The 25,650-nt window shown below is 36.3% G+C and overlaps 5 protein-coding genes across 5 annotated transcripts in view; 1 reads left to right on the top strand and 4 right to left on the bottom strand.

Moving 5' to 3' along the window:
* The window catches only part of LOC116178196 (voltage-dependent T-type calcium channel subunit alpha-1G), a 361,671-nt gene that overhangs the window by 253,157 nt on the left and 82,864 nt on the right, over positions 1 to 25,650 (top strand). The window contains exons 3-4 of the mRNA XM_031497627.1: positions 12,976 to 13,087; positions 13,141 to 13,372. Of these exons, the coding sequence (XP_031353487.1) occupies positions 12,976 to 13,087; positions 13,141 to 13,372 (344 nt within the window). The remainder of the gene's footprint in view (positions 1 to 12,975; positions 13,088 to 13,140; positions 13,373 to 25,650) is intronic.
* LOC116178207 lies at positions 1,540 to 2,155 on the bottom strand. The gene is made up of 2 exons (XM_031497641.1): positions 2,062 to 2,155; positions 1,540 to 2,011 (listed from the first exon to the last, which is right to left on the bottom strand). Exons 1-2 carry the CDS (start codon positions 2,113 to 2,115, stop codon positions 1,616 to 1,618), a joined length of 450 nt encoding a protein of 149 aa, XP_031353501.1. The 5' UTR covers positions 2,116 to 2,155; the 3' UTR covers positions 1,540 to 1,615.
* On the bottom strand, positions 6,167 to 6,752 carry LOC116178218. The gene is made up of 2 exons (XM_031497653.1): positions 6,701 to 6,752; positions 6,167 to 6,650 (listed from the first exon to the last, which is right to left on the bottom strand). The coding sequence occupies exons 1-2, from the start codon at positions 6,749 to 6,751 to the stop codon at positions 6,336 to 6,338; spliced, it is 366 nt and encodes a 121-aa protein (XP_031353513.1). The 5' UTR covers position 6,752; the 3' UTR covers positions 6,167 to 6,335.
* LOC116178205 lies at positions 6,879 to 7,522 on the bottom strand. The gene is made up of 2 exons (XM_031497639.1): positions 7,379 to 7,522; positions 6,879 to 7,328 (listed from the first exon to the last, which is right to left on the bottom strand). Exons 1-2 carry the CDS (start codon positions 7,433 to 7,435, stop codon positions 7,008 to 7,010), a joined length of 378 nt encoding a protein of 125 aa, XP_031353499.1. The 5' UTR covers positions 7,436 to 7,522; the 3' UTR covers positions 6,879 to 7,007.
* Positions 17,132 to 18,021, bottom strand: LOC116178206. Its single transcript, XM_031497640.1, has 2 exons — positions 17,824 to 18,021; positions 17,132 to 17,779 (listed from the first exon to the last, which is right to left on the bottom strand). The coding sequence occupies exons 1-2, from the start codon at positions 17,998 to 18,000 to the stop codon at positions 17,462 to 17,464; spliced, it is 495 nt and encodes a 164-aa protein (XP_031353500.1). The 5' UTR covers positions 18,001 to 18,021; the 3' UTR covers positions 17,132 to 17,461.

Below are 25,650 nucleotides of genomic sequence, written 5' to 3'. Positions count from 1 at the left end.
AATACCGTCGGATTCAGGAGAGACCAAGGAGACTATGGGTCGCGCTATGTAAATAATTACAACCCTGGAGAGCACTATAGACGGCAAGGAGAATGGAGGGGGTCGGATTCATTTGACAACCTGGATCAGGAAAACTACCGAAGTGGATGAATTGAGCAATTACCACAAGTTAAGGAAGAAATTGAAGTTGAAAGAGGAGGAGTAATGGAAAGCCTCCAATCTGGAGCATGGAGAAGAAAAAGGACCAGCAGAAAGAAAGCATTATTTTAGAAAAACAAGACGTGAAAAGCATCTTCCCGCAAATAAATAAACCGACAATTAGAACGAGAACTACGGTACAAAGAAGATCGAATTAAGTTTCGAGAATAGTAAATTGCAATCATTCAAGAGACGCTGAATTAGCCGAGAAAAAATTAGTACAGGATGGAAGAGCAGCACGAAGTTTCTGGAGGTGCTGGGAAGTTTGGTTCAGCACTACCAATTGGACAAGTTAGTTTGTCATTAACATATTTTTAGGTGGAAATGGGGTTTTAAGTTCAGGTTTAGGATTTTTGGGCATCATTAATTTGATATGGAAGGGGTTTGAGTCGCTTTATGATTTTTCGAGTTAGTTTAGGAGTTTTTTTAAGTTAGGCAGGTTAGTCTAGTCAACTGCAACGATTAGGAGGTGAATCCGAGGATTGCTCTCCAACTTTGAAACCTACTTGTGTAGGGGGTCGATAGGGTTCTCGATAATTAGGAGTTAGGAGAAGTGAATACCCGATTTCTGGTTAGGCTGATTTGTGAAATTGTGTAAGACAAAAAATTTAAAAAGTAGAAGGTTTCCTTTTTTTATCGTTTCGGGATAAGCTCCCGTTTATTGTTAATTGGTAAAAAACAAGGTGGCGGTCGACCTCAAAAACCATTTTTATCCTTAAAATATGTTAAATAATTTCAAATGGAAGCGTGAGAGCTTTGGCTCCAGTAATAGCGACCCTGTATATATAGAAAAACCCCCAAACAAATTTTTTATTCACATTTTATAAGGTAACAAGTGAACCCTTGACTTTGGCTGATTGAAATATTGAAATCAAGTCATAAAATTTAAATTCTTGACAAAAAACGAATCTTGAATTAACACCAAATACAATAGGCAATTTACACTTATATTAGGCACTTAAAATTTATTAATCAATTAATCATAGCTTTCCGTTAAATTTTATACGAATTCTTTCTACATTAAGCTATCCAATGTTTACTTTCGCAATTCCTATAAGCGTACAATTTTCCATGCAAACTTCTACTACATCATGAGAAACATTACATATCTTGACACCCGCTAACCAATAAACCAAGCTACCTTTCTTCCCCCAAAATACTGACCCATTAGCTTCAACTTTAAACTGATATAAACCCTGCGGTAATGGTTAAGGTCCGTTAGCTTATGGTCTATATTTGTTACCGGTTTAAAAGAAACTGCCAAAAAAACATTTGCGGTTAGTGTATAAAGAATTTCAAGTAGAAATAAAGTTCCCAATTTATGACGTGTAAAGTTAAGGGTTACCGACGATAATTGCTTTATTTCATTAGATGGAATTTGCAAATAATGCACAGGACACGACCAGACGACCATACCTTAAAATCCCATAGTTAAGCGACGTACTTCGTGCAGACAAGTGCTCATCTGATACCCAGACTCGCACGGTTTCTCGTTTTTAATTTGACTGCATTCCTTAAGCTTCTCAACTGCTTTCGCGTAATTGTCCTGCATACATTCTAAATTGGCCGCACCACTCTCCGTCAATTTCTTCTGTTGAACCAGCGTGCATGTCAGAAAGCACTTGATCGCATCGCTCGGTTCCGTTGCGATTTTACCGGTACGATAAATCTCGTGAACCGTTTTCATATCCTCGTCCTTGATATTCTCCTTCTCGCGGCACTCCTTTTCGATTTTTGCGAAAGCTCCGAAAAATGGCTTGGGTGGACATGTTTTGGGCTCTTCAGACGGTGCACCTTTTTCAGCTCCAGGTTCCTGTTACATAATATGATAATATGCCGTTGATCAACGTGTCCCATACGTACCTGACTGATGGAATTGGCAAATGTGCACAAAAGAATCAGAGCAAAGGCTTTCATTGTGTTAACTCCAAACGTTATGGTCGAGAATGTCGTTCGAGATGATTTTATGTAGTTTATAATAAATGGGCGATGGCGAGCTTTGTTCGTTCAGCACAATACCGTCAATTTCCCATTATGAATTGCAGTGGTTTTTATTTTGGTAGTTGCGCAACAATTTTTTTAGTTTTAGAATGAAATTGTCGTGTTTTTTACATATCCTACAGCACCAAATAGTTTCGGGTTAATTTTTACGGGTTTATGTATTATAAACTTGAAAGAACTGCGTGGAACACGGCGTTTTTTGGTAATCTGTGTTGGCACCGTTTATTGCCTGGTACAGACGTTTGCGCTCAAGCAATTCTGATGTGATATAGTAGGACTTTCCTTAGTTTTTGAGCACGTCATTGGTGTATTATGACGTCATCACTAAGTATGTGCATATAGCATCATGCAATCATTGGAAGAGAATACGCATGTAGGTAGCGCAGACTGCAATCATGACTTATCCCAGACTAACGAGCAGAGCCACCGTTACTTTCATGTCAAAATGACGGACGCTTCGCGGCACTTGCGAATGCGGACAGCAGTCGGTGTTGAAACTGGCAGTTTTTTTATATACAATTGCTAAAGGAAATTGAATAAAAACACAGAATGCGTGAGAAAAGTCGAGAACATATTAAATATGTCGATGTCAGGAAAACCTTCGTTGGGACAAAAACCCTGGCATGGCCCACACGAATACACGAACTAAATTAATAAAAACAACAAAAGCAAAGGCAAATCCCCAAAACATTTCAACTTGTATAGATAAAAATCAGGTCACAAATCAAGATTCGAGGAACGTTAATTTTTTTCCAAGAATATGAACGTGCGTCGTTCCAGCTGGTTGTTGAACTTTCGCTGATCTTTCTGTTTTCGTCCTTATAAACTTAAATAGTTATAATATGATATTGTTCTCATCAATACCAGTATGTTACCTGCGCCCTTCGGGTATAATTTTCTTACGGTTTTTGCAGTCTTTATAAAAATTAAAAGGACCGAAATCAAAAAAATTGTAAAATGTTAAATTGTTCCGAAGAGCAAAACCTTGGGCAAAACCCAGCTAACATAAGAATTGCTAGGCTTTAATTTCTCATGAAGACACACCCTTGTGTAAAATCTGGTCGCTGTTTTTATACAAAGAGCTCATAATAGCAAATTTATGTTTCCGGACCAATAATCGTACTCGATAATAACTACAATTCAAAAACCAATTTTGGATCCGATTATATATAAAGACTTTTGTTTTTGGTGCCCACTGTACATTTATGTCACAACCTGTGTTTTGGTTGCCAATGCCAGCCCATGTGGATTGTGGATACCTATGACCGCAATTTTAATAATGCCTTTTACTTTATACAGTGCGTTCCAAAAGAAACGCAAAAAATTTGTATATTTTTACTGTTGAGTTTTAAAAAAAATGCGTTGATTGCAAGCATCTTATATATGCAAGTAAACTAAAAATCTAAAAAAAAAATCAATCTCATTCAATGGCCGGCAGTGACCAATTGTTACGAATTTCCTTAACCAGATCTTCATCTTAGTGGGCGTTATAACCAAATTCCCCGCGTTTAACAATCGAAAGCAGACTTTGCTTTCATATGGAAAACCTTCCTTCTGTTACATTCTTATAATTTGTGCTTTGAAACAGTGACGATCATATCGCTGTTCATTGCACAGCCATTTTAACGGCTTAGTTACGTTTACAGGGGTTGAAAGCTCCACTTGCATAAAATAAATAATCTCTACGGCTTTGGTAAAAATGTTATTGTGTAATGGAATAATTAATACGACAGCTAGCTCAGTAATAAACAAAACTTTTAATGAGACTTACCTTGTGGAAAGTTTGTTCTTTATTTCCTCTTATCATCTGAAAATTTCAATTCCTGTGTCGTGATTACGTTTCAAATCTAATTAATTATTTAGATTGTTTAATATTTGTAATTAATGGTACATTTTCCTATTTAACATATTAAGACATCTCTGGATTCCAAATAAAATCCACACAGAAGAATGGTCTCAACGTACTTAAAATTTCTTTTCACAATAAATGCGAAAAAATCACCAATATCTTTTGTTTGAGTTCGCTTACCATTCATAAAAAATAGACAAAACTGTTCACGGAATAAATTTCCGTGGGTCGACTTCTTCAGGAATGTTAAAATGACTTTGAGCATACATTGCTATACAAAACGATCAAGTTCTGTTATACAATGCAAAGATTTCAAATATCTTTCATTTATCGATGAGTCGAAGTTTTCTGCAAATTACAGTCGATTTTCTCGTTTTAAGAGAAATTCCGAAAATTGGTAGACCGCGTTGTGCAATACAATTGGACCTTCTGTATCGCCTGGTAAAGTTGACTACTCGTTGAATGTTGAAAGATTTGAATAAGGCCCAAACTGGGCTTCAGGTTTATCTAAAGTTAGTAGTAGCGCTAATTAATCGTCTTTAAGCTTTTTACCGTTTTCCGTTTAATCCGAGATTTAATCCCAAAAAATCTTATTATCGCCTCGTATAGACAAGAGAGAGCTTTATAAACCTGTTTTTTTTCGTAACCGACCACTCCAAATATAAACGCAATGAAACGTTCTATACTGTTGATCACAACGCTTTCGTGGCAGAAATGTATTTAAACGCGGTCACGCTGATCAAATAATGCAACAAAACGGAAATGTTCACACCACTGTATATTAGTACTCGTGATGGGAACACGCAATGAATTTAAAAACGATTATACGGATCCGTCTTGAAAATTTCATTTGAAAATATATTTTTCGCCTTGCAGGTTCAGCAAAGAATCTTCCTCTCCCACCCAATTTTTCCTAATGCGCGAAGTCGAAACGAAACCGACACAAACCAAGTTTGGCCACTTTTGTTGTACAGTAGAAAATTCGCCCCTCATGCCGTAGGAACGATCTCTACAACTGGCAACACTGTGGCGTTTTGAATCTTATCTGTGTGCACACTCGCTTCTTATCTGAGCTTCATTCAATCGCATTTTAGTTCGGTTCTTTTGACTATGAAGGGGTACACGTATAAAATGTCACATACTGTCAAATTTGTAAATGCCTACTTATGCAACAACCTCATTAAACCGCTTAATTTAAATTTTAAAGTATGGACTTTCCTAAACTCACACGAATTAAATCATGTCTTCCAGCAAGCAAAATCCTGTCGCCTATCTATTTACCATACGTTACACAATATGTACAGGGTGAGTCAACGATTGCGCGGAGTAACTTAATGCCTTGAAGATAAGATTTTTCGATAGAGTGCTTTTGTATTATGATATGGTTGGATATTCTTCACATTTTAAAAATATTTGGAATTATACAGGATGCGCCCACGAAGTAGGGCGCCAAAATGGTACATTTTTTAAATAGAACCCCCTGTATTTGAATGCATTTTTTATTTCTACGTGTAATTGTACGTCTTTTTTATTATATGGTTAATATCCAAAAAAACTAGTAGTTTTAAAGATAATTCGATTTGTAAGAAAAATTTGGCATTTGCAAGCGTCAGTATATTGTCAAAATTATTACTTCAATTTTGATTCCAGGTTTTATATCTTATCTTGGGTTAAGTAAAAGTCAAATAAATACGTCTACTATGAAACATTGAAAAAAATAGCGTACAGGGTGTTTCTTTGTAGATAGAAAGTTACAAAACTTCATATTAAAAATCTCATTTTTTTTAAATGGAACGCCCTGTATGTTTTTCTGTCATCTGTTAGCTCCTCCAAAACCAATAGTGAGGTGGCCATGCAAAAAAATGGCAACTGTTTACCATTATGATTCCAATGCCTAAAAAAAACTCATATTTTGTTGCCATTGCCAACATATCTTGTCATTACGTATGTCCACAACGTTTTTATACGACGACCAGAATACATTCTCACATTCTCACTCGCGATTTTCCACTTCCTTCAAGGTTTACGTTTCGCAGGTTTCCAACTCCTCCGTTGGTAAAAAAAAACATACAAAATTCTGAAAACACTGTAAAATAGCAGTAGGTAATTTTATTCATTCTCAACAGTTTCTGTGCAGTAACCTTCTGTTTCTTACTACCTGTTTTTTTCAGTATCTCGACTAGTATCTTTGACATAAAACAAGTCAAAAAGCAAAAGGTTAAGATTAATTTATAAGATAAGAGACACTAAACCTAAGACTGGCTAAAGGGATTATTAAGAGTTTATCTCAATCGTCTATAAGGTCGGCGTACATATTATTCATACAGCGCTGAAGTTGATACCCGGCTTCGCATCGATTTTCGTTTTTAATTTCGTTACATTTCTCCATCCTCTGCAGCAGCCTCTCTTGACCTGCCACGTCGGCAGTGAAATTAGGCTCTCCGTTTGGTTTGAGTGAGCCTTTCTCCACCAAGTAGCATCTCAGCAAGGCCATGCCCTTCTCATCAGTGATAAACTTTCGCACATGCATGCTGGAACTGACCTGCTGGACGGTGTCTGGGTCACTACCCTCCTTTGCAATGCAATCATCAAAAGGATATCTCTATCAAATTATTATGTATCAGTCACTTGTGCATATTAGCGATTACTTACTGAATGCGAATACATCAAACCACAAAGGGTTAGTATCAATACCTTCCACATGACGGTGAACGAAAGTGAATTTGATAACCATTTTTCATCACTTATATCTCCTTCCATTGTTACTCACCGATTTGCATAATTTACTTCTGATTATCGTTGCGCAATTCCACATTTAGAGATAATTCAGTAGGATTATAAGCGATTTATTTAATTACGTCATAGGGATAGATACAATTTAAGCAAAGCTTGGTACAAAGTTAGCAGAATGTCTACCGTGACCATTCAGGTAAAATTACTTTTCCGTTAAATGCGTTGGCTACTCCAGCGACATAAAGGCGTTACGTATACATGTCATTGCATTAAATGCCAGATCACATGGAGTCTCTGCTTTAAGGGCGCTACAGGCGTCCATCATCTCGGTCGCCTTGACCAGCCGATCTCTGAAGGGCATCAAATTCAGTTCACCGGTGGTGGTCATCGTGCCATCCTTTTCCAGGACGCACTTAAAGAAGCATTTCACCGTCGTGTCGTTTCCGGCGTTACCGGACTTGAGCGCGCGTTTGGCCAAGCTCGTGTCGACCATCAGCTCCTTGGAGCAAGCCTTGCTGTTCGCCTTGACGGTCGCCTCTCGCACCGACTGGAATAAGAGAAAGTTAACGCTACAATTCGGTATTGATTGCTACTCACGTCTTGGAGAGAGGTGGTCGCGTAGAAACACAGGAGTATGATCAGGGCAATCTTCATGGTGTTGATAGACAAGTTAGTAGGGGCCCGAGAGACGTTTATATGGAATACTGAGCGATTAGTTTGTACTAATCGCGGAAATTTGGTCGATTTAATAGTGATCAAGATAGAGATAATTATGTGGTCATTAAATTCAAAGTCATCTGTATCGTGATAAGCTAATGGAGAACGATGCCTAGAATTCCACTTTTTCAATACCATTCTAGTGTTTTCTTAATGAAATCATAATCTCTTGTTTGGTTTGGACAGATTTACTCATTCCAGAAAGGTAGTTGTCATTTTGCTCACAAGCAACCAAAACTAAATAAAATAAACATGATTATTAGAATGACCCAAAGTTTGGGGTTGAGTAAGAATTTCCTTCCCATTTACTTCCTTATTTTTCTCGGTGATTTAAGTAATGCTCAAGGGTATGCTTCTGTTTTAGTATGGTTGACGTATTCCTAGAGATGGTATCATTTATCTAATTTGGCCCCAATGCTTTCAGCGGCTGAAACCTTATATGCATAAACTGTATCACTCCTTCTAGTTCTGGGATTTCGTTTGGTTGTTTTAGCAACTGCTCAGATAATCTGTTGAATTCAGCGTCCCATTTTCTTGCGGTAATGCTAGTTACCATTGGGCCCCGTGACGATGTATCTGCTCCTAGATTTGAGATTGTCTCTAAACATCCTTGTATGGTGCCGTTGAGCCGTTTCAATTGCGATCCATTTTCGTTTTCCATTCTCGAGAATTCCAAGACTCTATCAAATAACTTATTTACCATTAATCTTTTGTTATTATACATGCTTTGAAGGATTTTCCATACTGTCAACTAACGTTGTTCCGAGATCAATAGATGTCCCGTTATTTCCTCTTCCATCTGGATCAGTATCTCTCTAAACTGCCTCAGACAAACTTCCTGTTTTTTTATCCGGAGCGCTTGTTCCATATCCATTTCTTCATTATTCTGCTCCGTCTGCTGGTGTTTCTGTAGCTCCTCTAGTTAACCTTTCGCGCTGTTGTGGTGTTCATGATTTGGTAGTAGTAATATCCCACATAGCAGACCTATATACATTGCATATACCATGTACATTCCACGTGGGATAATGTATATCCATAGAATGTGGAAAAGTATGTCGCAAATGTCCGATGTATGTGCATGGGATATAAGTTTGGCAGACTTCACAAAATACATAGTATATACGTTTTGGATGTCTTATGTATATGCATGTATATGCATCAGACTACAAGCGTCTATACCAGAGCTGGGCAGTATTCGATTTTGTAAATACTTTTTAGTATTCAAATACTTTGTAATTAAATACTTTTATGGAAGCAGTACTTGTATTTGTAACTCAAATACTTTCATAAATATTTAGTATTTGAATACTTCGCAAAGTATTTGAATACTTTGAGAAGTATTCGAATACTTCGCATAGTATTTGAATACTTAACCTTCCTTTTTTACCAAAAATCGGCTACACCAAAATTTCTCGGGAAAACACTTTTTCTTATTAATTTTGGTGCGTAGAATCCAAATCAATTCGTACTTTTTCGATCAGACTTCTCAATCAAAAGTTATAGACTAGAAAACAATTTCGAAAGAAAATTCAAAGGGCTGTAACTTTTGAACTAGTAGCCCAATCTTGGAACTGTTTGAAATTTTGGATTCTACAGGCCACATTCTATAAGAACATTTTTTCCGGGTCGATCTGAGACAATTTTTTTTCTGGCCTCAAAAAAAAGCAGTGTATAACCTTCCTTTTTTTTACCAAAAATCGACTGCACCAAAATTTCTCGGGAAAACACTTTTTCTTATTAATTTTGGTGCGTAGAATCCAAATCAATTCGTACTTTTTCGATCATACTTCTCAATCAAAAGTTATAGACTAGAAATCAATTTCGAAAGAAAATTCAAAGGGCTCTAACTTTTGAACTAGTAGCCAAATCTTGGAACTGTTTGAAATTATTACCTTTACTCCCCTTAAATTTGTATATAACAATAGAAATATAAAAAAAGCTAACCCCATACAAAGTATAACTTGATTTTTTAAGTTGTGTTAAGACTTTTATCTAGTATACTATTTTACATTTTTAATGTATCTGAGTGACAAGTATTTGAATACTTTTCAAAGTAAGTTAATGAAATACTTTTCAAAGTATTCGAATACTTTTTATAGTATTCGAATACCTTTGATATAGTATTAGAATACTTTTGAAAGTATTCGGATGCATTTTAAAGTATTTGAATACTTCTTTTTTTTAAGTATTTGAATACTTTTCAATGTATCTGTATCTAGTATTCGCTTGTGCTGGACGTAAAAGTATTTAGTATTCAAATACCTTTGATTTGTGTAAAGTATTTACTATTTAGTATTCAAATACTTTTTGAAAGTATTCTGCCCAGCTCTGGTCTATACCTTCATAAATAAATTCTTTTCACGGAGTGGAGCTTTTTGTTTATTAAGTCTCTCAGTGTACAATGGAAAATGTGCTTAAGAAATTATTATTGTTTTATTTAACACTGTAGTCTTGAGTCATTTTGATCGTGTTCTTGTTCAACACTCTAATAGCGCGAGTTCATAACAAATAGGTTGCTAACGTACCTGCCATTCTTGTCCTTATATTAATTCCCATCCAGTCTTTACATCTCACTAGCACATATTTGCAACTTTAGATCATGCACACACGAAACAAAAATCATTACTTTCACTGTCAAAATTAGACAAACAAACTCATTAATAACTCGCAGAATAACACTCCTGATTTTAGAAAAATGAGCTGTATTTGCAATAGCACCTTACTATCTTCATCGCCGTAATTCACAGAAAATGAGACGCTAACGTTTGTAACGTCGGTAATACAGAACACGCATGTATCAAATCCAAAACGCATATACATAACATATAATCCCATGTATATACATAGCACATCCAAAATGTATATTTATAGAATATCCATACTGAACATAAAATACATATGCCTATCCTATATAATGAATATACATAGTATATACATAAGATGGACAGGATATTCCCTGTACATTATTGATTTAAAATGTATATACATAAGATATCGAATGCTATGTGCGACAGGGCTTATCCTAACTCAAAAAGTCACTAGATGCGAAACAGTCTCTACAAAAGTAACTAGCTTTGGAACTCTGCTATCGCGCATAGGGTCGATTCTAAGTCAAAAAGTCACTAAATTTGAAAGTTACTAGAAAAGTTACTAGGTTTGAAACTGTGCTGCGTGGGTTCGAATCTTTGCTAGTACGGTTCCGAACTATCTCGTTTAGTTGCTCCATTAATAATTACGCAATAGCACTAAAATATCCAAAACAACGCACTCTCCGGAGGGTATTTACTGGTATTTGCGGGTCGTTGCCACAAACCTGGTCGTTGGGAAGCGTAAATCCTCCAAGATCGTATCTTGAGATCTTTTCTCTACCGCTCACTCTTTTCGTGTCGTCGGAGCAGGACCCTGCTGATGTTGCTATATCAGTATTGATTTGTTGCCGATGGGGTTGGCTCGACCTGCGGACTTAACCACGGTTCGCAAATTCTTCTATGCTTGAAGGACCGCATGAGATTGCTCTAATATGGTTAAGTGTGAGCGAAATATATTAATTTTCTGGACATCCTATGTATAATCGCACGATTCGAATCGAACATATGAATTATTCGCCCACGATTTCATTTACGTGAGATTTATTATGATGCCATGAAAGAACCGAAAATCGGACCACCACTGGTATTTTTTTCAGAACCGAAAACCGAACCGAAACCGTTATTCCTTTATAAATAGAAACTTACTGAGAACAGGAACCCTTAAGTTGTTAAGTTGTTTCGGTTTTTTACGGTTCTAACAGCTTATTGGAAGTTAAAATATTAAAATTAAAATATCACTCTACGATTTCCATCGGTGGATTATAAATTTTTAATAAAGTGTCGAAATTGAAGGCAGTACGGGTGGCGGTGGAGGTAACTTAGCCACTACTGTAAATGTAAATAATAAATGGAGGGACGAGGTCTTAGAAAACAACAATAAAAACAATACTCCATAAGTTTTTGTGTATTTTTTCCGCTTTTCTAAATTAATTAAGTTTAAATACATATTTCCCTCTTCCTCCTTTATTTCCTACACTGACGATACGTCACGTTTTGGTATTCATGACTTTATACTCGCTTTTTCACACCTATAAAACAAATAACGTTGTTATAATGAATTTTTTTAATGCCACACTTTCTAAGACTAGAACCGAAAAGGACACGTTATGAACCGAAAAGAATGCGCAGAACCGAACCGTTATTTTTTTAGAACCGAAACCGTACCGGAACCGTAAATAAATAAGTATTTCGTTTATTTTTCGCTCAGTGACTAAAACGACGAATCCCGCCTTTTAACTACTCCCATAAAAAGATCTTTGCGAACCAGGGAAACGTAGCTTCCCTCTTGGTGGCTGTACAAAAAATAATATTTTTTTTAATTTCCTTCTCCTTGACACGTTCCCACCTAAAGCGACAATTTTTTTAATGATAGTCTTTACCACGTCATAAAAAAGCAACGTAAAACGATTCTTAGCCCTGTGTTCGTTGCAGAAATAATTCATTTGAGAAATATCGACTTAAAATTAGAATAACAAATTTTCAAAAACCCCCTATCTAATAGAACTACTCTGCCTAACCCCTAAACTGGGCTACCCTAACAAAACTTCGAAAAAGTATCAACTCCGTTAGAAAGCTCCTGTTACAATACTGCACGACTTCCTTCATCATTTAGTTGGAGGGGAGAGGAGACAAACCGCTCCAGAAAACTTTTGATATAACACTTGTATATTCGCCTTAAATAAACTCTAAGGCAATGCGAATGTCAATAATTACATTTGAGCGCCCATCTACAGGGTGTTTAAAACTAATGGTCAATTTTAATAACTTCAAACCTTGAAAAGTTAATTTTTTCAAATAAACTATGTAAAATGGCGATCAAAATTAAATCATTCTCATGCAGTCTCAAGTCAGTATTGTTGACTTTTTGAAATTCAAGTCAACGTAGCCGTAGGTACAGATAAAACCTTGGGTAAAACCGAAAGTGAAGCGATCATGCTATTTTATTTAGATGGATCATGAAAAACTATGTTTGTGTATAGATTTATCAATGAGAGCCTGAATACTTTTAGGCAATTACAAGCCTCATTTGATATTAATCGGATACTAGTGCGATCTTAATAAAATGAGATCCAAAATAAACATTTATCTCGCTAACTAATAAACATTGTCTAAATTAACCGATCAAATTTCCGGCTTAATTGAAATTCAAAGCGAAAGACAAATTGAGACGTACCACGAAAGTGGAAGGCGTTATAAGATCTTTAGTAAGGTATTCGCATCGGTTTTTAGACAAGAACAAACGGCAGCGGAATGTGTTTCAGGTCGACATGAGCACACTTACACCCTCTTCATTTCGATTCTCATTATTTTTGCGCCCCTTTTCTTATGGAAACGCTGAATTTTTCTTGTATAACCTGCGAAAGGTATTTCCTTAACTCTAGATTATACATGGTTCGAGAGAGTGTCCATGATAGTAATATTGCTAAATTGCGTTACCCTCGGCATGTACCAGCCTTGCGTGGATGACGACTGTAATAGTAATAGATGTAAAATATTGCAAGTGAGTATTCGCAACGTCGAGGGCCAAATGGCGAATAATCCCTCTCGTTTCAGGTTTTCGACGACTTTATTTTCGCGTTTTTTACGCTCGAGATGATGATAAAGATGATCGCGATGAGCGTCTGGGGTCCCGGTTCCTATTTAGCAGACTCCTGGAACAGATTAGATTTATTCATCGTCTTCGCCGGTGCCGTCGAATACTGTCTAAACGTCGAAAATTTAAATTTCTCGGCGATACGTACGATACGTGTTCTAAGACCATTACGTGCCATCAACAGAATACCAAGTAAGTGCTTTACATTTCGTTTTCCTTTAATGTGTTTATACAATCTAATTCGTTTTCAAGTGGATGTTATTAACTTTATCTTGTTAATTATAGCTCGGCGATTGTACAATTTCGAGAACTCGAACTTTATTAATTTTGAGTGCGTAACTTAAATCTTTATTTCGACGCTAATTAGCGCAGAGCAGAATCGGTTCTTCTTGCTTCTCCTTTCGTTACAGTAAACAGCGTTTTTACGTCGTCCCATTATCGAAAATAAGAAATGGACAAAAACAGGCAAACATTCTTGTAATACATTAATTAGTGCGAGACCAAACAGAACTTTTGGTTTTGTTCAACTGTGAAGCAGTACATTACCAATTGGTGACAACTTTGATTTACAACAATAATACCCTGTACCCAACGTTTTTCCCCCGAAGGGTAAAAAATCTGTGTCCATATTCAATCCTCTGTGTCACTATAACAGTTTCAGTTTAATTTTGGGCACGAAAAGTGTATATAACTTACGCATTTCCTTAATTTGGTTTGAAGCTCATCCTGGAACAGATTTTGGGGAATACCAGGATCATCTACACAGCTTAAAAGTCATTTGAGAGATTGACTCCTCCAATATACGTATATTGCAATGTACGTAATCTAAATAGTATGAATCGTTAAGGTTTCGGTAAGGTTTCGGTAAGGGTATACTGAGAAATCCGCAAGCATTGTGTACTTCCCCACACAGTTAATGTTGGTACAGAGATGGATATAATGGGGATAATTGAATAATTAAATTTTTGACCGCAAACAACGTTAGCTTGCAAATAATGGCCCGCTTACGCAACTAGTCGATAAAAACGACTACAAAACATTGTTATCAATGGGGAGTTATTGTAATAATGAGGGTCATTTGATATCTTTTACACCATTGGCAGTGTGTTACACGCGACGTAATTCCTTTGGGATCACTTTTATTCTTTATCCCAATTTCATTTTACTTTTAGGAATAATACCTGAATAAAGTCGTTGTTTCCTTGTAGAACAGTGTTTAATTTTATACCATATAACCGTGAGGATAGTTAAAGGGATCACTTTAATCGCATGAAACAGATGAATGTGCACTCTAATGAGATCTGTCCTTCTTACTTCAAATGGGACGCGAAGCACAATATAAAATGAAGTTCAGAACATATGACACTGCTGTTTTTATGGAAAAGACCGCAACGCAGAACCTAAGTTTGCTTTTTTTACGTCTAAATTAAATTCAGAATTGTCAGAAGTTTTACAATGATTTAGATGGGTTCTGCTATAAAATAACGTTTTATATTATACACGACTATAACGGTAAAGGGAAACTAACAATCTTGTGAAAATCCATTTATCAAAATATACCAAATGTAGCAGCTATAACTTTGTGCTAATTCTGTCATTGATTAAAAGTGTGCTTTGAAGACCAAAAAAAAACCTGTGTGTGTTCCTAAGAATAACAGCAGTTAATTTTCTGCTATTCAGGGCCGAGGGACAAATTAAAAATTCTATGCCCTTGAAAAGTACCCGCAATTCCCAACTTTTCTTTTAGTCTAGTCAATTTACTACCAAAATCGCCAAATAAAATTCAAAAAAACCTAAAAGTAGTGTTGAAAATTGCCCAAAATGTTCTTTGGTCCTTCCTCTTGAACATAGAATGTGGCCTGTAGAATCCATAATTTCAAACGGTTCCAAGATTGGGCTACTAGATCAAAAGTTACAGCCCATTGCATTTTCTTTCGAAATTGGTTTCTACCATAACTTTTGATTGAGAAGTCTGATCGAAAAAGTACGAATTGTTTTGGATTCTACGCACCAAAATTAATAAGAAAAAGTGTTTTCCCGAGAAATTTTGGTGCATTCGATTTTTGGTAAAAAAGGAAGGTTATACACTGCCTTTTTTTGAGCCCCGAAAAAAAAATTGTCTCAGATCGACCCAGAAAAAAATTTTTCTTATAGAATGTGGCCTGTAGAATCCATAATTTCTATTGATTTTTTATCTGTTGTGAACCGATCACTTCTCATTTATTAGTTTCGTACTTTGTATAATTTAGTGTAGTCTTTGAATAATTTCATATTCAAAGGTGTAGTGTAGTTTAACGTCGGCAACGGGAAGTTTAACATTGAGTTGAGTGTAAACTTCTGATGCATATTATCACAGATTTAAATACCTATACTAAAATCTGTGATATTATGTATATACCTACCACCCTATCGATGCAGGAAATTTGCACCTCGTAATAAACGTTGTAAAATGAGTGAAGTTCTTGCCTTCACAACGGCTTAGCTATACTTACATGGAATTTTGAATATCTTGATAAATTGAACGTTTCAAAATGTTTAATCTATCGCAATAAATGATCACAGATTACAGTTATGCTAATTTTCTATTTTGCTTGGTAGGTACTTCAAGAGATCTCTAACCCCCTATCATTGTTTAGTATTTAAACAATGCCTCTAGCCAACGTATCGATTTTGAGCCCGATACAGTCTCTTCTTCTAACGCTGTTAGAATGTTAAACCGTGATGCCAAGACCGTTATTTATAGAAAAATTTCTTTGAGAAAAACACGAAACGTTCGGTCTCATCAATTCATAAAATAACATCATTAACATAAAATTGTAGCTGTGCACTTTTTCAATTTTAACTGCGGAAGTAATTCCGCCAAGAGAAGGGGTCGAATCATATGAAGAACCCACTGTGATAAGTTGAATCAGACAATAAAAAATGATACATGTAGACTACATTGAACGATAGAAATTTGGTCATTATTAAACGAGTTATTTATACAGGGTGATTCCTATAGTACCTGCCACCGTTTGGGAGCGTATAGGGGGTGCCTAGGGGAGTATTTTGATATAGGACACTTGGGGTCGGAAATCTGAAATAAGGGCGCCAGAACCAAATTTATCTTCTGGAATTTCACGCCTGTATGTAGGCAACCCAACCGACCGACGTTTCGCGCGGAGCGATGCAGAGCGAGTTAGCGCGAGGAAGCGACATGGGAGGGAAGGAGGGAAAACGACAGTCAAAAGCAATAACATTTACAAGTGTTCAACGTGGCCACCGTTGTTCTCATCTAGCCAACTATTATTATACTATTGCCATAGTGTTTATTCACTTGATACGCGTCGTTGCAGACGGGATTTCGTGGGTTTAAACAAAATTCTGATCAAGTGTCAGCCACACATCGCCGCCTGAGATCACTCCGTGTGCACCGCCGGCCGGTTGGGTTGCCTACCTACAGGCGCGAAATTCCAGAAGGTAAATTTGGCTCTGGCACTCTTATTTTAGATTTCCGACCCCAAGTGTCCTATATCAAAATACTCCCCTACGCACCACCTACACGCTCCCAAACGGTGGCAGGTACTATAGGAATCACCCTGTATTTTTGGTATGAGTGCACATGATTTATTTAGAAAATTTAATTCATTGCAGCTTTCCTGCATCATTCCTTTTCCCCATACATCGTTACTCTTTGGCATTGAAACGTTTCAATTATGTATACCTACCTAGAGACCGAATCGCTACTTTACAAAGGGCTTTCGAAGTCTTATTTACTAGTATAGACTGACACACAAATTAAATTTTTTACTCTGCTAATTCAACAGCTATTGCCCATTTCATTGAAAATAAATTAGAAAGCGTGTCGTGTTATAAACTACGCCATTGCCCACTCTTTTGCGATTGAAATAAACGTAACGAGCGTCATTATTTCAAGATCCATAGACGTCGGCTTGTATAACTACCCTATTCCGAGGACCGTCATTTGTCCTCCTTCCGTTTTGAATATCGCGCACCCCCCTTTTAACCCTTTTTTTAGTATCTCCCCCATACTGAAGTATACCGGGGGCTGCATTTCGTCCATAAAATTTAATTATCGCATTTATACTGTGGGCACGAAATTGTCTACTAAAACAGTGTTCCATTAGTTAAATAGTTACGGCGGTCAGTGATGGCTTTTCCGGGATAATCTCGTGAAATATTTAAATAAATCGATCGCGTATCTACTTTACTCGGATACTTGTCTCGTAATGGTATTACTTGCGGTATAATTTGCGTTTAAAAGTCAATGTCCTGTATGGATCAAACGTGAATCTCAGTTGTTCTGTTTTCAACGGAAGAATTTTCTAAGCAGTTAAACGTTCGGGAAAGGATGTCGTTTATAATTGAACCAAACGTGGAATGTTTTTGCTCGACTACCATGGTCTGCTCCACGTTGCTGATTCGACTGTTGACCTCAGCGACAGGACTCAGGGACGGCCTCGCTGCAATATATTCTTGTACGGCTCTCTCCAGTACTCCGCGTTCTTGCGAGAAAAAGTGTGCAATATGTTCGTGTAACTTTGCGCGGGGTCTCTCTTGTAAAACGTGTCGGGTAGCTAAAGCCACCAGAGCCCTGATCTACAGATGAAATTCAAGGACGTTCACTTCAGGAGATAACTCACCTCGGGATGGGTCGCCAAATACTGTTCATTTTCGCGAACCTTTTCTTTTTTCAGTTCTCGCAGGCGATCTTTTTGGCATGTTGTGAGGATCTTAGTGTCATAATACTTCGTTCCACGTGGAGTATTGCACGGATGAAAATTGTACTCTTCCACAATGGACTCGCTATCGTCTGCCATTATTGACGTTTGTCAGGTGTGGTATCTGTATTTTCCGTAGCGATCTATTTTCCAATTGAAAATAGGCGCTAAGTGCAAATTGCAGTACAATGCTGGCCTGCCACCATTTGAAAGATTATTGAAACATTTGGGGCCAGTTTTCGTAAAGTCAGTCCCCAGTACATGACCTAAGTACAAGGAAATCGATTCTTCCAAATTTAGCTGGGGAAATTCTTTGGAATTGGCACAAATGTTTAATGAAGATGTTTTATTCGCTTCAGAGTGAACACGAAACTTTCCATTACGTCCAGGTCATAACTCCAAGGAGCCATTCGAAACGACTCCGACTAACATAAGATCTCCAACAGCATGAGCTCCTCGTTTGGTAATGTTCTGAAGTATTGTAACAAATGCAAAAGTATTCCTTACGAAATATCGTTCTTGCACCTTCTTCTTAACTTCTTCCATTAAATTATATCGTTCTGGTAGGCCTTCTGCTTTCTCCTGGTCATGAAAAATTCCTAGGGCCCTAATGACTCGAGAAGGGCTCAAGGGATGTCGATCGCCGTTATCTTCTGTAACCACTGTGAAGGTGCGGTCATTTATGGTTCTCCCCTGGTCATAATCCTAAGCTTTGATCTTCCTAATATCCTTGAGGAGGTCCTTTATCAAGCGAATTAATCTTTCCCTAGGAGCTACGTGTGGGATGAAGGTCCATTGTATCTGTCGAATGTCCCATTTTTTTCACTTTTTCCCGCTCTACACTATTAAACAAATTAGCCGCTCCCACGAACTTTGTTTCGTTATCTGAGAAAGTTGTATTGGGCCTTCCAAGGCTCCCACAAATGCACAGATGCCCTGGAGATGAAGTCTTAGTTGTCTTCTCTACACCAAAATCGAGTTTCCACGTGAATAGTCCTTGGGGATCACGCTTCATATTCAATCGGCCTGTCTTATCAGTTACACCGGGGAAAGTTTCTTGTTGAAGAGACCTCAGCACGTACGCTTCCGTCCGTCGTTACTTTGAATCAGCCCAATAGAAAAAGGAGCATTTATTTGAACTCTTTCACCAAGTGAATAAACCATTATCACTGTTCAATGTACCGATTTTGCAACTAAATAACTTTAAAGTGCTATTTGTCACTACTATGATTTGACAACAATTGACAATCACTATTAAACTTCAAAATGTTGCTATAATAACGCTCTCAACAATAACCAAGATTTCCGTTGCAGAATTGGCATAGCCACCTACAGGTATTAAATAGAAAAAAAAAAAAACAACAAAAAGTACGGTTCAGAATGTAGAAGAACAACATTTTTTGTATTTATTGTTGTATTAATTTTTGTTATTTAACTAATTCATTTACAAACATTTTTTTTTCATAAGAAAATGTTGACACGTTTTTATAACTTTTATTAAAGTTAAGGGTTATCACTCGACCCCCCATTCGATTTAAAATTTTGGGGGCGGTCGTCACCCCCGCTAGGGCTTTGCCCTTAGGGGGGGGGGCGAAACTAGCAAAAAAAATGGTTCCCCCTTGAATCAATAATTGACGGGTCCGAGGATTTTTTCGTAAATGTTTTGAGGTTCCCAAAATAGGCTCTGTTTCATTTTCAAATGGCCACCCTGTATGTTTTTTCACTACTAGCGTCTGATGACATGATTATTAACCTTTTTTCCACTTGTAAAGTGTAAGTGTAAGTTGTAATTAACACATTTTGAAAGAACTCGAACGAAATTACTCTTTGAAAATATCTCAATGACAGAACAAAATACGGCCTGTTTGACTTGTACTTCTACGTCCTTGATTGACATGTTAAATTAAGAAACAAAAAATTCTGTCCAACTGTTCACTTTCTTACCAATATAATATGTTAATTTAGAGGACTTCAAGTGCTAGTAGTGAAAAAAATAGTATATATACCACGGTAGAGAAGTCTATATAGGTAGGTACAATAAACGGCTTTGTAGGTCAGTGATAGAGCGTTAGGCTAAAAACCCAGGGCGGGTGTTTGAACCTGGGCTGAGGTAGGTTCATCTGTGACAGAGATGGGAATTTCTTTAAATCAGTTTAGTAGTATAGAACAACTTAATACCTTCTGCAGGGGTACGTCTAAAAAGCATTATGTGGGGCACTCTGTAATTGGGCGTAATCCTGTTGAGGGCCCAGAACAAGAGAGGGATAATATTGTTTAAATTCCAAGCTGTTGATCTAGAAATTTGTGAGTGGGACTTTGGCATATGCTGCAGATTGGGACGGGGGTCGTAAGGAAAGGAAAAAATATACATATTGGTCCGGAACGTTCATTTTCAAAATGTTTTACGGAAAAATAATAAAAAAGGAATCCCGAAAATTACCAATCTGTTTTTACAAGTACAATTCATCCGATCTTTTTGAAAATCCGTATTTGGTCATTTCTTTTGATGACAAAACAATATTACAAACCCGATCACCGTAGGTATCATAGTCCTTGATTAATTAAATAAACAAATTAAAAAGACTATGCTTTAGGTGACTCCCAGAGCGTTCTCAATTTTTTTTACAGTTAGTGAACCCTAAAACAACCTTTTTCAACAATTGTGCCGATGATTCTTACAAATCGACGGGCTGTGAAATTTTTTTCAAAATCCGATGAATTTTCTTAGTTAACAAATGGATTAATTTCCAAAATACAACAACAAATGTAAATCTATAATAGGGGAATGGAAAGCTCTCAGAAAGACCTACATTAAAAAAAAAATATGCACAATTCCGATTAAGATCTCACGAGAAATCAGCTTTTGACTTTGGGCATGTGTTCGAGACAACCAACAATTCTTTAAAACTTGAACTTTTCTTATACCTATTATCTATTTGACCCAAATGTATGATATTTATTAATCAGAGTGCCAAGGGTCTATTATAGAGTTACCTTTCTTATTATATTTCGGGAGTTATTTCATTTGTTTAGTTAACTAGAAAAATTCCAGTCCGTCGATTTACAAGAATCATCGGGACAATTTTTGGAAATGGTTGTCTTAGAGTTCCACCATCAAAAAGATCGGATGAATTTTTCTTAGTAGAAACAAATTGTTAATTTTCGGGATTATTTTTTACATTTTTCCATAAAAAACAATAATATTTTAAAATGAACGTTCCATACCAACTGTACCTGTACAAATTTCGATTCTAAAGAAATTTAGCTCTATTCATTTTCGCGCTGAGAGCAATAGTTAACGAGATAATTGAAGTCAAATGCGAAAAGAAACAACATTTTGTCAACAAAGCGAAACGCTGGAAAATGCTTACTAATTAATTCATGGTTACATGGTGTTTACAGCGGTTACGATAGCGTAATTGTGAATGTGATGCACTTTTTTTCCAATCCAAGCCGGCGTATTTTGCAGTACTTTGCATATCTAAACTTTACAAAGACTTAGGTACTAGACTTCAGAAGATTATAAGGGACAAAGCTTCATGAAGCTTAGGGAATTTACGTGCAATACATGTCAATAGTCTTTCAAAGATGTAGGTAGGACATGGATTTCACGTTCGAAACTAAACCCCTCTGCATTATATTATTGATTTATTTCGCGCTGTCTTATTCAATGCTTGCAATAGAAGTGACCTATTGGAAACCGATTATAAAATAAATGATCCAGAAAGCGCCAAGCAGTATGTGTTGGTGTAGCTAATCTCTTAATAAGCATAATCGCTCCCTTTCCATCTATCAATACCATAAACTAGCTGATGGGGGTTTCACAACTTCGAACCCATTCTGTCATTTTGCGACTAATTACTAACCGCAAGCGTGCAGTTAAATAGATGTTAATTTGAAATTAAACCGCGGACGTGCCGCTTTTGTTATAGTAATTAACGCAATTTTATATAAATAAATGTTGATTGTCGTCCAGGTTCGTGTGATTTTCTTGTCTTATAAAATTTATTTATTGTTGAATATTTATAAAGCGTTAGAAATTTAGGCACGAAAGTGGTTTTTTGTCGGAATAGTAAAATAAGACGATCGGTACGGATGTTTTTGGATTGAATCTCAATTGGATTGAAGTCAACTTCCACACTTAATCTTAATAAACATCTCATCTAACGACAGCTACAAGCGATCGGTTTCAAGATTCCACATTTTTGAAAATTTTGACACTAATTCTGTTTAAACTTTGCAAAAATGTTTTGTGAACTAATGGGAAGAGGATTCAAAATCTACAATGCTCACATCTTGGGAACGAGGCATCGGATATAAAAGGCAAGAATATATTTTTGATAGGTGCACAGAACTAATCATGCACATATACATACCTATGTATTTCATAATTATTTTGCTCATGTTGAGCAAAGACGTCGGAGGTGTTGTGACAATAGTAATTTTTAAAGGGAAATCAATGTCACTTTATGCATTAAATTTTGTAATTTTTTATATTGTTATGGAAACTAAATCACGTAGACCACGGGTCGGCAACCTATTGAAACGGAAGAGCCAATAATTTCAATTTACAAAATTTCCCAGTTTTTAAAGAGCCAGAAAAAATTTTTGATTCAATATTATAGTATTTGGTTATATACAGGGTCCTGCAATAGTGCGTCAGTTTTTCCTACATAGCTGATACCTGGTAAAAAATATTGGTGGTTGCGGATCTACAGAAATTATTTTTGAATGTACAGGGTGTGCCATTTTTACGATGTCAATAAATAACTGATCTTTTTAAATAGAACATCCTGCATATTTTTACTTGTTTCAATGGCATTTGTTCAAACGGCTATAGCTATCCTTTTTCAAATGGAACTACCACTATTTTATTTCGCTATTCGATTGTCTTTTGTGTTCTCTTCAATGTTTATAAGGGGTGCTCTGTGCTTAAACCCAGCAGTTTTATTCAATATTTTTCACAAAAGTACCTACTCATTAATTAATTAATTACGTGTTTATTACATCAGAGTAGTGTAATGTTCCTAGGGGGTCTATCAAGCAGACAAGGAAAACGTTGACTTACCCTATACTTACGGTTGGCAACTCTGGCAAAAACTACAAGCAGAGCCACCTACCTTACAAGTCGAAACGATGGTAGTCTCGTGGCACTTTTGAATTTGGATGACAGTCGATTCGATATGGGTGGCACGAATGGACTCCTACGTTGTGTAATCGGTTCTTTTATGTGTTGGGCCGTGAGACATAATCGGGAAGGGAATTAAATAAAAGACAGAACTTTTGTGCGTAAGAAATGACAAGATCAAATAAATATATTAACGCACACACAAGACCATGCCAGGGAAACCTTCTACGGGACTAAAACCCTGGCACAGGCCACACAAATACATGAAATAAATCACCTACAGCAATAAAATGCAAGAGAAAATACACATAAATAAAACATCGCAAATGGTATGATAAAAATCAGATAATCAAATCAAGTGCAATTAAACAAGTTCATAAAATCAAAATACACAAGACATCATAAATGCAGTGGAAAACATGATAAATCAATTCAGTACAAAACACATCAAAATACCTGTACGATCAATACAGATAACACAACTCGTCAAATAAACAAACTGCATGTACATAGGAAACATGTAAATGGTGTGGCTCTACTCCATCCTTCAGTTAACATAATTTAATTTAACACGAAAAGTACATGTGAGAATGTCATTGGCCAAGTAGCAAGTATTCATGTGAAAATCGATTATCGCTCAAACAGAACATATTTTAAATAGAGGAAATGTAAATGAGAGGGCCCCCACTCGTATTGCTAAGATGTTAAGAACTACAATCCACACGAGACGAGTAGGCAACAGATACAGCGAAAGATCTAACTGCATTAGGTACCTACTCCACGGAGACAGAAATACCCACTCGCACACACAAACATCGAAACATCAAATAAAAGAGCCCCCCGTCGTATAGCTAATGCGCCACGAATAAGAAAGTAACAGATACAGCGAACAATCTAACTGTATTAGGTGCTTCCCTCACGGAATGGTTACGGGTCAATCGAACAGAGCAACATCACACCGATAATCAACTCCTCATGAATAACAGAAATAAATTACTTAATTAAACAAAATAATCGCATAATCATCTGTACAGTATTACACAAACATGATTCATCTAACGGTACTCACTCAAACAAAGGCATGGAGTACGCCATGATTCAGATATCGTAGTTTATGCAAAATCAGCAAAATGTAAATATCACATTGTGGCAAGAAATTCAATGATTAAATATCTAGTACAAGAAAGAATAAAATGGTTACTACCTGTAAATACATCTTCAAAACACCACCACCAAAAATAATCAAGAATAATAAAAAAAAACCGGGAAAGCGTGTGTCTTCCGTCGACCTCGTCGCCATCTTCTCCATTCTCCTAGCTTCGTTACGAAAATCCCCTAGTATTCGGCATCTGCGCAAAACGGTCGTTGGTTATATACAGAGCATATTATATTTTTGTTTCAGATGTAAATGTGTGTTGCCTAACCATCAGGGTGGATTATCACAGTAGGCTGCTATAATAAAAAACCAAAAGAATACCAGAAAGTGTCACAAATTATATAATTATTTGCTGCAAGTGTACTTTGATTTAGTAAACAAATGAACTAATTTCTTTTGATAAATACGGAGAGCCGCAACTTTATATCAAAAGAGCCGCATGCAGCTCGCGAGCCGCAGGTTGCCGACTCCTGACGTAGACGATATTTTCGTGTCGGTACCTTCAATACGTTGACCCAACCTGCATGTGATATAATTTCAAATTATTAAGTAAATCAGGGGAAATATTTACGAAATAATTACACAAAATTAGTTTGTTTCATTTGAATTTGAATTTTCAATGTTTAGTTTTTCCTTTTAGTAGTTACGTAGTTATCTTTTTAATTATATTGTTTTCAAATAGTTCAATTTAGATAAACAGCTAAGAAACATCTGGTTGGCCTTTTATAAATAAAAAGTTTTTACTTATTCGTTCACCATAAGCAAAGGTTAACTAATTTTAAGGAAAGTTACATCTGGTCCTGATAACGAAACTGACGCGATTCAAGTCCAATATTGTGATTGGCGGTGTGTTGGAAAATTTCTGTGTAGTAGAAGTGGTGGTCTTTTAAATATTGCAATCAACGGAAAAACAAGGCACGACGGTTAAGGAGCGAGTGCATCTTTTTAGAATAAATTCTCAGGCAGTCGGCCCTATTTGTTTAGTTGAAGACAGTTCATCATTTTTTATATCTTTATAAAGTCACTGTCTGATGTTTATATGATTTGAAGCAGCAGCCTGATATTGACATTTTGTAGACGTAGTATGATTATTCTTGTATATTTCAATTTATTGTTGAGGTAAATCTAGTAAAAAAAACTTCTAATTAAAAATGGTTAATGAATTGCTCCATTTTTTAGAGTTCGGTGGGTTTTAATTAAAGTATGAAGTATTTTCCGAACAGACGTTTATTATGTTAACATAATAAACGTCTGTTCGGAAAATACTTCATACTTTAATTCCAATTAAAAGATCTATTAAATTAGTATAAATAATATTTGTTACATAATCAATTGCTATCATTATTTTTATTATAACTAAATTACTAATAATTATTAATAATTTAATTTCTTATAAACCAATCACAGATCGCGAAAAAAGTTCCCCGTTTGAATGTCGATTTGACCCAAAATCTTCTCGAGTTCC

The sequence above is a fragment of the Photinus pyralis genome, unplaced genomic scaffold, assembly GCF_008802855.1.
Source record: "Photinus pyralis isolate 1611_PpyrPB1 unplaced genomic scaffold, Ppyr1.3 Ppyr1.4_LG8, whole genome shotgun sequence".
Taxonomy (NCBI): domain Eukaryota; kingdom Metazoa; phylum Arthropoda; class Insecta; order Coleoptera; family Lampyridae; genus Photinus; species Photinus pyralis.
Note: the sequence above shows the minus strand (reverse complement) of the source record. Positions and strands in the feature narration are given on the sequence as shown.

Bases quoted from the DNA above. Each gene is read 5' to 3' on its own strand.
- LOC116178205 (XM_031497639.1), bottom strand. From the start codon at position 7,435: ATGAAGATTGCCCTGATCATACTCCTGTGTTTCTACGCGACCACCTCT. The intron at 7,329-7,378 runs GTGAGTAGCAAT...CTCTTATTCCAG, and splicing joins CGACCACCTCTCTCCAAGAC to TCGGTGCGAGAGGCGACCGT.
- LOC116178206 (XM_031497640.1), bottom strand. From the start codon at position 18,000: ATGGCAGACGATAGCGAGTCCATTGTGGAAGAGTACAATTTTCATCCG. The intron at 17,780-17,823 runs GTGAGTTATCTC...TTTCATCTGTAG, and splicing joins ATTTGGCGACCCATCCCGAG to ATCAGGGCTCTGGTGGCTTT.
- LOC116178207 (XM_031497641.1), bottom strand. From the start codon at position 2,115: ATGAAAGCCTTTGCTCTGATTCTTTTGTGCACATTTGCCAATTCCATC. The intron at 2,012-2,061 runs GTACGTATGGGA...ATTATGTAACAG, and splicing joins TTGCCAATTCCATCAGTCAG to GAACCTGGAGCTGAAAAAGG.
- LOC116178218 (XM_031497653.1), bottom strand. From the start codon at position 6,751: ATGTGGAAGGTATTGATACTAACCCTTTGTGGTTTGATGTATTCGCAT. The intron at 6,651-6,700 runs GTAAGTAATCGC...ATAATTTGATAG, and splicing joins GTTTGATGTATTCGCATTCA to AGATATCCTTTTGATGATTG.